Genomic DNA, 16,122 nt, shown 5'->3' with positions numbered 1-16,122 from the left:
ACACTGCGTTCGTTTCTCGATTCGACGAACGAGATGGACGATACGAAGCGTACGACTTTGAAGTATCGCCAATGGTAAAACAAACAGGGAGGGCAAACTAGCTTCTAGAGATAGTGGCTTTGAAGCAAGCGGACATCGGTTTTCGTATCTAAAAGGGGAAAAGCAAAACTATTTCGAGGAAATGGGAGAGGGGGTAAACGCGAAAGCGATTTAAAGGACGTACTAACATCGACGTTATGTATGTATGTACCTATCTTAGGATGTAGATAAGCGTGGAATCTGCGAGAGGAAAGGGAGAAGGAGAGAAGACTTCTTGGACGCTCAAGCAGCTTCAGATGAAAGGTATTTCCAGTTGGCTTTCCACGAGCTTGCTCTCACCGCAGAGTTATCCGATAGATCGCCGTTCAAAGGCGCGAGAAGTAAACGAGATCGACTATGGTGAGACGAGCTTTACCTTCTTACGATTGAAACTAACGCACGATCAAACGTATTCTCTCTATAATACCAATGCTATGAACCGTATTATCGTTAATCTTCTGACGAGTAATTGGTCGAATTGTCATCATAAAAGTTTTACTTAGGAAGGAAATTGAGATTTTGATTAATACTGTTTGATTCTGTAAAGGATAGAATGTCCTGGATTAAAACTTGGAGAAAATCCGCATTTCAGACACTTTACATTCGATAGGTAATAAAAAATATGGAGAGAGAGAGAGAGAGAGAGAGAGAGAGAGAGAGAGAAAAGAGGTCGGTAATGCCTCTCAGGAGTTTTCTTTTAAAATACTCATTTTTATTTTCGTTAGGATCTGTGATAAAAGAAACGAAAGTTTCGTCCTATCTACCATTTTTCTTTTCATTCTCCTTTCTCTCACGAATATTGTAACTTACGATTATTTCATCTCATTTCCGTTCCGAAAGATATCAAGCGAGTAGATAAAAGAAAATTCTTTGACGTATTCGAGTGTGATATTTTTCGAACGCACGGCTAGAAATTTCTATTATTATTATAAAATCGTATTGCTATATCTTGTTATGAAACACGTGGAAAAATTAAGACATCGCCGTGTATATTCAACGAAACGCGAAACGACTACCATTTTGCATAAGCATCGCGGAAGCTTTGGAGAAGATCGATCGGACGAGCTTATTTCGTTGGAAATAATCGTATGCAAAATGCATCTTCACTCTCCCCAAACCACGTATCAACGTCAAAGGAAATGACATCGAAATGTCTGGGGTTCCATTATTCGGCTAACCGAAACCTACGTCGTGTCTCCCTAAGACACGACTCCTCGTTCCTGAAATATATCATGATTCTCCTTTTTTCTCTGTCCTACAGATTTTGCAAGGTTTCATGTAACAGCTTATCGAAGGTGGCGGGGATGGAACAATATATATGCTTCGGTACGCGTACAGTTCAGAGCGAATCCTTTGATCCGAACTTTCGACGTGAGACATGTTTGTTTCGAAAGTTAGCTCTCGAGCATTAAGCTACGTCATAAGGCTAACATTGTAAGGTACGTTCGTTCATGGACAAAGGGTGGACGCTACATTTCCGGAGACTATATCCCTTTATGGAATTCCCGGTTAATAACTTTACGAAGGAAAAGCTAGTTGCGGAACATATGGTGTCGCAATTTCACTCAGTTATCTCTCAATGTTGTTCGAGAATTCTCTGAAATCGAATGAAATCAAAAAAGAAATACGTAAGCACAAAGGATCATGCGTAAAATACAACTGTTGCTAAAAGTAATAAATTCAACGAAGTTTCTTTCATGCAAAATAAGACAAAAGTAATTAAAATAGTCTAGATTTGTTACTCATTATCATTAGGATAAATCTCACTCGTTTCTTATCCCGAATATATTGTATTTCCAAAAGACTTTCATCGAATTCGTTTCTCTCTCTTTCTCTCTCTCTCTCTGTATGAAACAACAGTAACTTTTACGTTTCGTATAACAGACAGAAACCATGGATTCTCGCGTTTCTCTTGGCAATAGTCAACGGTGCAAAACTTCACGCGAGGAAACTTCGAAGAATGTATTTCTACCTGGACGTTCTAACTTGGAACATTCAAATTGCATTAAGTGCGCCGACCGAGTACGGGATTCAATTTATTCCTCCGACTAGCTTGCTTTACCATCGTCGGAAGAACGTTCAAGATATTATACTTAGAATAAGAAAAGAGAAAGAGAAAGTTCCAAAGCATAAAATAACAAAGAATGGTATACATTATCGTAAATTTGACACATCTGTCTACAGTAATATAAGATGCATTCATGTTAGAAAATAATGTATATGTTTCTTACTTAAGGATTTACAGAAGATTTTTAAATATATTATGGGATATATATAACACCGCTAAAGAAAAAAAAAAGAAAAAAAAAAAAAAAAAAAAAAGAAAAGCAATTAAATACTTAAATGTTCTTTAAGCATAAAAAAGAATTTACATAGAATTTTTATTGTAAAAATAATATTGGATTTACGTCGATAAAATTCTTCCAATGGCATATAAATAATGGATTTCAAACATTTTGTTTTTTTAAGAGAGAAAAATATTGAAGATCGATATGGGAGCGAATAGTAATATAGATATATACATATATATATATATTTTTTTTTTTTTTTTCAGGACTTTGTCATCAGGACGCGGTGCACATAACGGCTATATTGGGAGAGAGCGTTGTCTTCAACTGTCATGTAGAGTTCCCTGGTGAGCACCCAGTGCCCTACGTTCTCCAATGGGAGAAGAAGGTAGGCGACAAGGTACGATAACGTCGACACCCTCTGCTCTCTAATATCCGTGAGTTAAATACGTGGGCCCTGCTCGATTAAACGAGCGTACTCCTGCTGCCAGAACGATTATCTCGCAAACTCTCATTAATAAAATTACTTTTCCAAATTTCACAGCTTCATTGTTTCAGCATCTCTCATAATCTAGCGATCTCACGTTATTATCGATTTCATTCGACCCTTCCTATTGTTATAATTGTATAATTTCATTTTAATTCATTATTCACAACGAATCTACGTTCCAACGAACATTGAATTCTCATGAGTGAAATCCATTGAACAATTTAAGGGATTTCTTTCCTTAATATTCCAACAAAATGATGATTGTAAATAATTAATATTTACTTGAGGCTTCTCTGACTTTATTAATACGTATTTTCATTCCTTTTGGCATTTCATGTTCGTTTTCAAAAAAAGAAAAAAAAAAAGAAAAAAAAAAATGTTTTCCTTTTTCTTTGCTATATTGAGCAATCTCAATTTTATGGTCATTCGTAGGGAAACGTTGAACAACACATCGTCGTTCTTTCATTCCTATGCATTTTTTCGATCGTTCTTTTATTCGTATTCTTTTTCGAGGCAAGTTCTATTATCATATATTGCTTTCGATCGATAGTGATATAACGAAGTAAACTACACGCGATCGATCTATTAAGTGCTCGTTATTTGGACATTCAAAAAACACGGGAAAATAGAAGTTCCGTGGATTCGGGAACAGATCAATATTTTCATCGATAATATTCTTTCTTTGTTTATCGTACTAGGAAAATAATTTTCGGATTGCATGATCATCGAGCATTCGGAATATTGAAATTTCTTTTTATTTCCTTTTTTTTTTTTTTTCTTTCATCGTTTCTCAAACTCAAACACACATAAGCTTCATTTACGTAAAATTTACCGAGTACTCTTTACCCGGAAAATATCGTAGCTCGCAATTTCACTGCTCTTCTTTAATTTCTCGATTTAACGTTGCGTAATCGCCAAGTGGAGCATGAACTGAAAATAGAAAAGGAAGATGAGGAGAGAGAGACAGAAAGCAAGCGTATTCTGCCTGAGTAAATAGTATTCCTATGAGCTTTGCGATCGAATCTTTCTCTCTTTTTCAAAGTCTATATATATATATATATATATATACTATACTCGTGGAAGTATATATATCCAATGACGTGTCTGTTTATACGAATACATGGTTCGCGATACGGGTAGAGGTTGAATACGGGGGTTGATCGTCCACCCATGGGGACTTTTTCTAACAAACGAGCAATGAACAAGCTTTTTAATAAGCCTACGCGAAAAAGCTTTGCCTTTTGGCAAAAGCTTTGAAATTATTTTGTTAATTAGTTCGAACCGTAAAAAATATTTTTCTCCATTTCTTTTGAAACTTTTATTTTGATTCTTCTTTTTCACTCAACAACAAATATTTTAAATAATAATTTAATCTGTCCGCACATATATATATATATATATATATATATATAAATTTTTTTCTTCCTTCATTCTTCTCTATTAGATGAAGATTCTTTATTGTCACAATATATTTTCATCATATCTCATAAAACGATCAGCTGGCAGCAAGAAGAATGCTCTTGAGCAGGGCCCCGTTATTATATGATACGTATTTCAAAGTTGCAAGAATTATTGTCAAGATTCGTATATCTATATTATTGTATATTGAATTTGCTTTGACGCGACATGTCATTTCGTTGAGCTTACGCGCTTAATTGTTTATTCCTTCCTTTTCGTTGGAAAATGAAAAGAGCAAACGGCGAACTGGACGCGCCGTGTCCACGAAACTTCGTGCGACATTATGTATTTGTCGAAAGTCAATTGATTTATTTCGATTTCTCTCTTTTTTTTTTTTTTTCTTCTTTTATTTCTTGATTTTTGCCTGTAAATAAGAGTCACGCGTAAAGATTTAAATTTCGTTTTACATAAATGTATAATATATATAATGAATTTTCGTTAAACAATCCGGACTGGAGAGGGCAGAGCATACTTTTTTTCATTCGAACGAACGACGTTACATACACACGATAATCATATCTCGAACTTTGTATCTACTAACCCCAAAAAATCGATTCTACTAACTCCATTCATTTTCACTCTTGAATATCTTTAATACATGTATATTTATAAATGTTACGCGTCGATCAACGGTGTGGATTATACACGTATATATTTAGTACGTTCGAGTTCGTTCGTGGACCCAGAGTTACGTATAAAAGTATAAAAAGAGAGGCAAAAGATAAAGAGGAGGGTGAAAGAGAGAAAGGGAAAGAGAGAAAGAGAGAGAGAGAGAGAGAGAAAAGGGAAATGGAGACACGCTGATTGGGTCTAAATCGTGGCAAATTGATTTCGAATGTAAAAAGTCGCTTACGCGCGTTTGTTCTCTCCTCCCTTTCTCTATATATCTCTCTCTCTCTCTCTTTCTCTTTACGGATAAAATAATCGCCCCCTTTTAATCAGCCATACGCGCGTACCTCGAAACCTTTTAATCAGTGTTACTAGCTTTAAAAAGCCCGATTTATCCGATCGATCGTCGTATGCAGAGCTTGGAAAAAAAGGAAAAGATAAAAGAGATGAAGTAGGGATAAAACAGATTTGATATCGGATACATGTATATAGAGTTCTGATGGTTTTTCGAACGCTGATCAATAGTATTCAGCTCGAAAAACTTTTTTCTTCTCTCTTTTCCCTCTTCCTCTTTGTCTTTTTATTCGTGTTAAGCCTATTTCCGGGACGATCCACGAACGAACGAAACGTACGTATCAATCTTTTTCTTTTTCCTGTGGAAGGGGAGTGAATTTGTTGCACCCCGAATAGGAAGCCGAAAGAGACAGAGAAAGAGAGAAAGAAGGAAAGAAACACGTTGGCTATCACCATCAACTGGATTTCATTTGTCAAAGGATAATTCGAAAAAGAAAACGATCGCTTAATTGCTTAGACTTGAATTGATCCGTTCGTTATTTCACTTTTGAGAATGGCCCGAGACACGATTCATTCGATCGGTGAATTCGTTTTACAATAAATTATAATACAAATTGTTAAATAGCTAATCGTTTATTTATAAGTATGAATCGTTTGTTCGGACTGTTCACTTTGGTGTCCATTAAGAGAGAAGCGTAAAATTTTTTAAATGTTTCATCATTGTCGTACACGAAGGAAGCTTTCATCATTTTGCCGCGAAAGACCTATGACAGTTTTTCAATTCATCACATTCCCTTTGAACGGCGAGCTCGTCCATCACGAAATAATGCGGGCTAGTGCACTTTCCCGTTCTACCATTTTTCCCAACCCACTCCCTCTCCCTCCCCCTATTCCTACTTCCTATCCTCTTTCCCCAGCTGTTGTGTTTTTTTTTTCTTCCTTCTCTCGTCGAAGGCGGATAATCGAAAAATCATGTCTCTGTCTCTCTAACCACCTCTGGTGCTTTGCATGATTTGCGCTAACGCACGTGCCAACAATGCGACGGATCAATCAAAGATATCACCGTTGTAATTCAACGGGGAAAAGGAAGATATTCCGCGCCGTTTGTTTGTTTGTCACGTGTATTTAGAATTACTATGGTCTTTCTTTCTCATTTTTATTTTAACTCCAAGAGCATACAAGTTTTCCTTTATTTCCTCTTTTTTCTTTTTATTTTTTTTATTTTTTGTTTTGTTTTTTAGATAAACTAAATCGTACCTTTTCTTTCTTCTTTAATTTAATCTCATTATTATTATTATTATTATTATTGTTATTATTATTATTATTATTATTACTATCGTAGATGGATGTACTGTTGCATGTTAGAAAGTAATCCATTTGTATTGTAAGCGCGTGCTCGTATAATTGAGTCACGTAAATCATAATTATCATGACATTCCAAATTTAAGCATGCTTACTGAACGACTATTATTAACATCCCCCGTAGTCTTGAAAGCACGATAACATCGTAGAACGCGTTTCGAAGTGTCAGGATAGTAGTAGCCGAGTATTCGAGGATTTTTCTTCAAGGAAGTATGGAAATGGCAAAATGTTGAATTTGACATTATTATGGATACGTAAGGAAAATCGTTTATCATTAAGTCTCAAGCCAAATGTGATCGATCCGTGCTTGAGAGCGGATCCCGAGACGATTACCGTGCGAGACTGCATTGGTTTCCCGAAACGCATTAACGTGAATTCAATATTGACTCCGCAAACCTGCGTATCCATTCTCCCGTAATTAATTAATCGATCGATAGATCCCGCAGGACAATACTATGATTGCCGCAATGACAATCATCGTGTCTGCCTGGGTCTCCCTTCCCCCACCCCCTTTCTCTCTCTTTCTCTCTTTATCCCTTTCCCTACTCTCTTATAAAAGGAGAGACAGAGAGGTATGTATGCACGAGTATGTGTTCGCAAATTTCTGCCGCAGATTCGGCAGAGATATAAATTAATTCGACGTATAATTGCGCCATTGTTCTGGCAATTAGTCTACCCGATCACCAGCCCAATGATCTCATAAATATCCCAAGCCCGCAATGCGGCGGAAGTAATCTTTTTTGCTTCCCTTTAATGCACGTTAAATCAGCGATTAACGTGCTGTTACAGAATCAGTTGATCATAATTTGTATATATCTTTCAATTTTTGGGGAGAGTAATTTTATATACAGTTTATCTCTATTAAAAATTACAATTTCGTTTACATTACTGTTTAGAAACTTATCCAATGATTTTTAACTTTTAATATTAGTTCTTGTGCTATCATTTAGCTAATTACTTCTATTTTCTTTTTTCTATCTATTTTTACATAAAAATTTTCACCGACGGTGAAAGAGAAAGAGAGAGAGAGAGAAAGAGTAAAGCACAAGATTTTTATGTCAAGCATTCTCATCCTTAGACAATTTCTATATCTCCGTAGGAACGAGGAAAAGGTGGCGGAGCACTGAGCGGAATTTCTCTGTTTTCTTTTTTATACGTAGAGTCCCTGGAATCTCGCATAAATCACGGTAGAAGTCTGGACCGAGTCGCGACACCCATCCAGTGCTTCTGTCTCTGACAACTAATTTCTCTTCTCGTCCAACTTTTTTTTAGTTCTTGTAGGCTCGTCTTCACGCGAGCTCGTTTTTCGCGCCCTTCTTACCCTCTTGTACCACTTTTAGTTGTACGCAGGCAGAAACACGGGTCTGCATATCGAGGGTGCTAATGAAACTTGTAACCTACATATTTGAAAGGCCAGATTTTAGTTCACTTTTAGACTTGTTTCACGTGAAATACTGAGATCTATTTCGTTTTTAAAGATAATAGAAACCTTTTAAGAATACAGCTATGCGTTTTAAAGATACATAACTAAAAGTAATCTTTGCTATATATTCTTTTTTGTAACATGTAATATTGTATTTAGATACTTCTGTCTTCTGCAAAAAAAAAAAAACGAAAAAATAAAAAACAAAGATATTTAAAGCTATCGGTGTTAAAAGCTGAGCCGATAGAATCGATATTTCCTTCATTGACACGTTTCATTCAAATCAAGGACACATGTGTATGAGTAGCCATTAATAGCACATGAGAGTATCTCCCCTGAGATGAAAAGGTTTTCTTTCCAACTAGCTTATCTTGTACGAAAAAGTACGACTTTATATTGAGAAATACATTATGAATACATATGTGAATTATACATATTTCATATTATACGATGATAGAAAGTGAACAGACTAAAAGAGGGCATTTTTCTCTTCAAAACGGTCTTTGTTTCATATTTCTAGGACCTTCCGTTGCAAAGATATTTCCATTTGAAATTTGCGATTCATAAATTCAATAAGCAACTGGCAAGAGTAGTAACATTTTGAATGAATCGTAGTAAATACAAAAAACTATTTACGCTGTATTAGTAGTGCGTAAGTTCCAAGAATTTATATAGGTCACTGTGTCAATTATTTTATTAATGAAATCATATAGATATATTTATCAATGGATCAGTTTTTTTTTTTTTTTACTGACGTTTACTTACATATTAATATTTTCGGAATTAAGAATCATAGAAATTTGAAACAAAGACCATTTTAAAGGGGAAAAATTTGGCATATTTTCTCGCCATATTGTTATTAACAATTTGTTATTAACAATTTATTATAAACAATTTGTTATAAATAATTTTCAGTATAAATTTTTTATAAACCAATACCAAGAAATCCATATAAATATATTTACACGGATACATATCAAGTGTAATATTTTTATGTTTAACAATTTGTTATAAACAATTATTTTTATTTACGTTTACTTACATGTGAATATCTCCGAAACTAATAGTCGTAGAGATTTAGAACAAAGATAATTTTAAAAGATAGATTTTCATCGATCTTCCTGTCATATTGTTATTAACAATTTGTTATAAACAATTTGTTATAAATAATTTTCACTACAAATTTTTTATGAATCGATACAAAGCAATCCATGTAAATATATTTAAATAGATTCATAAAACTTGTTATACTCGTATGTTTAATAATTTGTTATAAATAATTTTTATAAACAATTATTTTTTCTCACGTTTACTTACGTATATCTTCGAAACTAAAAGTCGTAGAGACTTGGAACAAAGATCATTTTAAAAGATAAATTATTGTCTATATTTTTACCATATTTTTTATTAACTTTGGATTTATTATAAACAATTTGTTATAATCAATCTTTATAAACAATTTTTATAAACAATTTCTTATAAACGAATGACAATTATTCTACGTAATATATACATACGTGCAAAAAGATATACATCACATTTAACAATTTGTTATAAACTATTTGTTATGAACAATTACTTTGAAAAATTTTTGATAAATATAGAAAGGCATACATGATATGGAAAAAATGGACATGAAAAGAGAATCTTCTCTAATTAGTGGAAAGATCTTTTTATGTACTATTGGAAAAAAGAAAAAATGACCGTTCATCTATATTCTAATTAAAATCGACGTGAAGTCGGATCAAATTCCGCGTTTCAATGTCGTGCCCTCGTCCATCGAGACATATTTCATAGTTTTGGTCTAGAGTGTGATGATAATCGAAGCTCGTAGGACGACGAGCGAAGCCGCAAAAAAGAAACGTCTTCCGAATCGCAGAGCATGAAAAATGGTTACGAACATCGAAAGCTTGATTTATGCTATCGTCAACGTGCCACTTCGCGTTTCGCGGGAAACAACGGAGCGACATTCCGTTTATGGCCGAGCTCGTGGATTCATCGCCGATTTTTTTTCCTTCCATTTTCTTCCTTCCTCTTTTTTATAGTTCGAAACGTTCGTACTCGCGCGGCATGAACGTAGTATGTGAGGGTTAGAAAGAGACTAGCAAAACAGGGAAAATACGTTTTTATTCGGCTCTTCGTGGTTTTCGTCAGGATGCGTAGAGAAATGAAAAGCCGGAAAATCGTATAAAGGTTTCTACGTAGACGTGATACTCTTCTTCCCTTTATTTCATCCCCCATTTCTACTTTTGATGGCGAATTCAAAAGTTTCATTCTTTTCAATGACGTATATTATTAATCACATGGGTAGATAGATTTATTACAATTTTTATATAAGTACGCTTTTGTCAGACGATTTCAAAAAGGAAAGAAATGAAATAGTTACAAAGAGATGAAATAATGATCCCATCTCAAAAAATGAATTGATCGATTCCTTGAATATTTATCGTTTTATCTTGCATAGAAATTTCTTTTCTCGTGAAGTTTCTTCATTAAAATAGGAGCTAAATCTAGAAATGTACGTTTGGATGAAATAAATAAATAAATAAATATATATATATATATATATATATATATATATTTGTATATAATATATATGAAGTAGAAAGGTTCGAGCGTATCTCGTATCACGTCATGTATCCGTGTCTGTCGAGTTTGACAGGTAATATTATTTGAGACGACTACGTGAATGTATCGCATACGCCTACACAGAATCATACACACATACATACACATTGTATTGGGAGGTAGCTTCATAACGTCGTCATGTGCTCCACGTAATATTCCTTTAGGGATCAGATCCACATCCGAATGGCAGCGTCGCCTGTTCTGTTCCGAGGTTCCTCGTATCTACGCATATATATATACGCATACTCTCCCTTCATGTCACTCATGCGAGCGTTTAACCACGCATAATTTGCATACGCGTCTATTTGCATTTATCCGTTAGTGACTAGCTAAGCTGAGACAAAAGAAAGAAAGAGTGAGAGAGAGAGAGAGAGAAGAAAAAGAGAGATAAAAGTAGGAAAGTGTGTGAAAAAGCTTCATCATTTTAAACGATGACTTTTTAATATTCTTAATGCGTTCCATCCAAGCTGTATCTATGTTCATTTAATTACAATTCGCATTATCAACAAAATTCGTTATCGAAAAAAAAAAATAGAGCTTTTGAGAACGATTTTTTAAGAATAAAACAGAATAATACGAAATATTTTGCGTTCATAATGGAAATATTTTTTAGACTCGTTTCATGAAAAAAGGAGATAAGGTTTGGTAAGGAATACCATTACCAAGTAGAATCCAGAAGAAAACGTAGGCTGAGCTTAAAGGACGAGGGTGGGTGATGTAGTGTAATTTAATGAAACAAATGGGGACACGAGTCAACCGCGCAAACACTCGAGGCAAAGGAGGATCGGCTTTGGCTGAGAAAAGAATCAGAGTGGGAGATAGTAAAAAGCAAATGAAGAAGATAGCTAAGGGTAAAAGAAGGAAAAAAAAAAAAAGAAAGAAAGAGGAAGATGGAGAGAGAAAAGATAGGATGAAGAAGAGAAAGGTACCTTCCTGCAATTCAATTTCACTGGCGTTTCACTACTCTTAGATACGCGCTACCGCTGGGAGCAAAATCTCAGTTCTTCTCTCTTTCTCTGTTCTTCATAACTTCTTTTCTGAAAATCATCTCGAAGCTTTCAACCACTCTAACCGCGCGGCAAAGCGGCAAAGGCTCTATCTTTTCCGTGGTTCTACTAAATGTTCTCTTCAGCGTCGTTCTCGTCGTTGCTGTTATAGCCTGATATTTTTCTTTCCAAATAGAAATAGTTTGTTTTGCCGTAAGAAAAGAAATATATTAAAATAACGTTAACGATATCAAATGACTGAAGCGTGGAATTGATTTGTTTCTTTTAATTACGAGATACTAGCGACCATTTTAGAACGTATTAAAAAAAAAAAAATAGAAACTTTTTTTTTTTTTTTTTTTTTTTCAAATCGTAATCTCTCGAACGCGTAAAACGATTCTCGTTATGAGATGCCAACGGAAATGGGAATTAATTTAAGTTGCACCGAGGGCAATGAATTCACGGGTAGGTAAGGGGTGGAAGCTGACGATATTATGAAGTTTTACTATAAAACGTTATCTCGGAAAGAGAATTATTCCGAAATGAGAAAGAAACTCGGTGAAGTTGTTTGCATATCCATCGTAACGTGCAATTTAAATTCTTCTACGGTATCGTGAATTTAAAATAAGAAGTGACTAATTTATTATCTTTTTCTCGTCGATTCTATTTCCATAGGTTTTGTATTCGATGATTTTAACCGCTGATTTTTTTTCTTTTCTTTAGATGAATATCGTTGAGTAAACTTGCGACGTACTCGTTAAATACTTGAAGCATTTTGAAGCTTTCTCGTTGTACATGCGTATAGTATTCTATATATTTGCGTAGAAGTCATCGTTCGCGATCGAATTATAAATTAGAAACTACGTGAAACTTGGTATTCTCATTCACTCACTCATTCTCTCTCTCCCCCCCTCTCTCTCTCTCTCTCTCTCTCTCTCTCTCTCTCCTTCTAGAGAACTAATAATTCCGAAAAGTTTGAAGGAGGAGTAACGGTGTATATCCGTGCACGTGATTCCACTATAAACGGACGAACTTACGTAGCATATTATTGGTACTCTCGGGTAATTATACTTGAAATATCTGTGGCACGTTAACTTCCGCAGATAGAAGTTTGAAGATATGTTTGGTTGTTATTCGGACGGTAATTATATCTCACGAGGAATAGAATACGAACAAAACGGACTATGAAAGAGAGAGAGAGAAAGAGAGAGAGAGAGAGAGAGAGAGAGAGAGAGAGAGAGAAAGAGTTATTAAATTACGCGTGAAAGGAATATATACTATGAATTCCCATTGCTTATAAATGTCTAAATTTCTTATTTATAACTTAAAGAAACTTCAACAACTTTCAAGAAAAAGTATAATTACTCTTTTTCAAAGAATATTTACAATAGTTTGTAAAAAAAGTTTTCACCGTCAGACTATATCGAATACGTTATTACAAAATCGTGATTAACCATATAGTATAGTTTTTTCCTTGAAACTTTGATTTTCTTCCCCTTCGTTATATCAATCAAGAAACTATTCGTAAACATTCTAGACATCAATTTATCCAACCTTTCATAAAGATATCTAATATCGAACAATCTTATAAAAGTTTCAATTGAAGTAATAAGCTATCACAATCTATAATCCGAATGAGTCGAAGGTTCGTATATCTTTTTCTTTCTCTTGTTCGGGAATCCATAAGGTAATTATTCTTAGCACTGCTGGTAATATCGATCGTACCGTACCGGGGAAAGCTCGTGGCCCTGGCCTAGACGATTCCTCTTGGAGTTCTCCCGCGCGTGCCTCTACAGGATTCGAGAACATGCACGGTCGTTACTTGCAGGTAACTCGAGGTTTATATGTACGTAAAATACGGTGCAGGTTGGTGCCGTTGGCTGACGCAGTCGAGACCGCGGTAGAAGGGTTAGGAGGTCTACATACATAATGCAGAGTCTCACGGAGGCTAGAACTATTCAACTGTGTCAGGGTTACCACCCCACCTTTACTCGGTGCCGCGTGGTAGATTTAACCCTCGACCCTGTCCCTCATCCGTTTCACATCCTTCACCTCCCGAACCCTACTCTTCTTTACTCCCTCGTAACCGTTTCATTCTCATTCTGACGTAGCAAGGAAAACAAGGAGAGGTCGAGGAAGGATCTAAAGATTCATTCTTTTCATCGCTCGTTATCTTTTCTAATTGGTAAGCTCGCTTTCTTCCGTGAGCCATTGTCATCACCATGGCCGATTTGAAATTGTCCGTCTAACGAGATAATTACCGTGTGTCGGATAACGCGAATCATCCGTCAAGTCACGGAATTTTTAAAGGGAAGTCGCGACCCGACTTTTATTCGAGGAAAAATCGATACTATTGGTATATATATATACATATATACATATATATATATATATATATATATATATATATATATATATATATGTATTTCAACGCGATGTTTCTCATAAAATATTTAATTGAGATTTGTCTCGGCTAAAACCAAGGATAATATCTTTGGATAGGGAATCGCGAAGGAAAGAATTTTTCAATGCAATTTCATATACGACTTCACCGAAGGGAGAAAAAACAAATTCTCTTCTTATTCTCTTCATACAACGTGCATTGTTTCCACAGATGGAATAGGAATACCAAAGCACAGGGCGCGAAGGTAAACACCAAAAACCTGTTTGTCCTGAACGAAGACAATTTTCTCGCTTTCGTGACTTGACTGTAAACGGAAATCATGGAATCTACGTTCTTCGCGGAATATTCAACGTTCCCGCCGCAAATTTCGTGAATTTCAACATTCCGTTTCTTCCTTTTCCCCTTTTCTTTACGCGCGACGTATTCTGTATTTGTATGGTGTAGAGAGTTTACATATTCCTATTTATTTGGAACGAAATATTTACAATTTCTTCCTTTTAAAGGAAACTTCATTGTTATGTTAAAAAATAAATTTACGATATTTTAACACCATTCACGGCGATAAGAAAACGTTTGAATGACAACCTTGAAATATAAATATCGTGTCTACCAAGAAAAATTATTACACTTATTCAGGGAACGAGACACCGATGACATCTGTGTCGCGAGTGAGCTATAATTTTCTGATAAAAAATTAAAGTTCGTTCGATTCAAATACTATGCACGATGCAGTTTCGTAGGTAAGACGAAGGTAATCGTAGCAGCTGGTTAGGAAATTGATTTCCTTTAGAAATCGAATCGTGATTTGCTATATTATCGAAAATAATTTTCAGTAAAATCGACATTCACACATAAGAAACAGCTGGTTCCACTGAGCTCATTGCGTCACTACTTTACGTATCATAACGATCGGCATTCTCATTTTCTCGCAGAGCTCACGAACGTAATATGTGCTTTTTCATTCTTGTGCAGGTGTTAAACCGTCGGTTAAAGCGTTCATATTGCGAATAGTTTCTTAGGTATCATTCTGGATCTAAGAATTACTTCTCATCTGGCCCAAGGACTCGATTGCCTTTTCCCAAAAGTGATATCAGCTCCGGTGACTTTCTGAGAAAGTACTTTCGAGAACTTGTCGTGTAAACGAAGCGAGTTTCTCCAGAGTGCCAATGCTCCATTAAGCTTCTTTACCAATCTTCTATTACTTCTTTACCACTTCTTCCCTTGATGCCACTAACATTGTCATAAAATTTCTTAAATCTTTTTCTTGGAATCTGAAACTCGAAAATGATATTAATTTGTAGAAATAAATTGCAATATTGCAGAAGAACATGTCATTGTATTGTTTCTCGAGATATGAGAAAGTTATTAGGATATGTAATTAATCTTCGCTTTGAAAGTCAAATTATATATAGCTGATCGAAGGATGAAAATTAAACCATTTGAATTTATATGGGTATTCTCTTATCTTTTTAGATCTGGTTAATTATCATTTGGAAGCCACGAATAATTTTACTAGTACTGGGTTACGGAGAGAGAGAGAGAGAGAGAGAGAGAGAGAGAGAGAGAGAGAGAGAGAGAGAGAGAGAGATATTAATGAAATATTGCTGATTGTAAATTTTCTTCGAAACAATGCCATACCATACTTGTGGTGTAATTAATTATCCTTTTCGTTATGCGTAAAATTATAATGAATTTATAATATAACGAAATTAGATTTGAGATAGCTCAAATAATAGACTCGTTGAAACATAACGTAATGAAAAGAGTACAGATTGGATCTCTTCGTAGTAATATCGATCCAAAATTCAAATGAATTCAATCGGGGAAGTCAATTTCGCATGATTTTGGAAGAGATAACGCGGAATTTTGCTCGTGTCGCTACATCGGACTTTTGAGATGTGCCGAGCTCATTAACGTTTCACGAGCAAGGCCGTTCCAAGTTGAAGTCATATCTCTGGAGGATACGCGGCTCGGTTTAAATATCAAAGTGCACGAATCCAGGTTCCCTCCGAGCCGTCTCGTCGCATTGGCCATCACGAAACGTACGTCCATTTCCCCTCATCACGTTGCTGGCTGGATGAATTATCAAAATTTCCGCAACA

General features: G+C 35.3%; 1 protein-coding gene across 19 annotated transcripts in view; it reads left to right on the top strand.

Annotated features, from left to right (window-relative positions):
• The window catches only part of LOC124428108 (protein turtle), a 194,685-nt gene that overhangs the window by 143,901 nt on the left and 34,662 nt on the right, over positions 1-16,122 (top strand). For 15 of the 19 annotated variants that reach the window (XM_046971769.1, XM_046971760.1, XM_046971767.1 and 12 more), the window contains one exon: positions 2,633-2,766. In XM_046971769.1, coding sequence (XP_046827725.1) covers positions 2,633-2,766 — 134 coding nt within the window. The remainder of the gene's footprint in view (positions 1-2,632; positions 2,767-16,122) is intronic. The other 4 variants (XM_046971776.1, XM_046971770.1, XM_046971775.1 and 1 more) reach the window with 1 other exon arrangement.

Source organism: Vespa crabro, chromosome 11 (assembly GCF_910589235.1).
Source record: "Vespa crabro chromosome 11, iyVesCrab1.2, whole genome shotgun sequence".
NCBI lineage: Eukaryota > Metazoa > Arthropoda > Insecta > Hymenoptera > Vespidae > Vespa > Vespa crabro.
The sequence above is the reverse complement of the archived record's forward strand: the minus strand, read 5'-3'. Positions and strand labels throughout refer to the sequence as shown.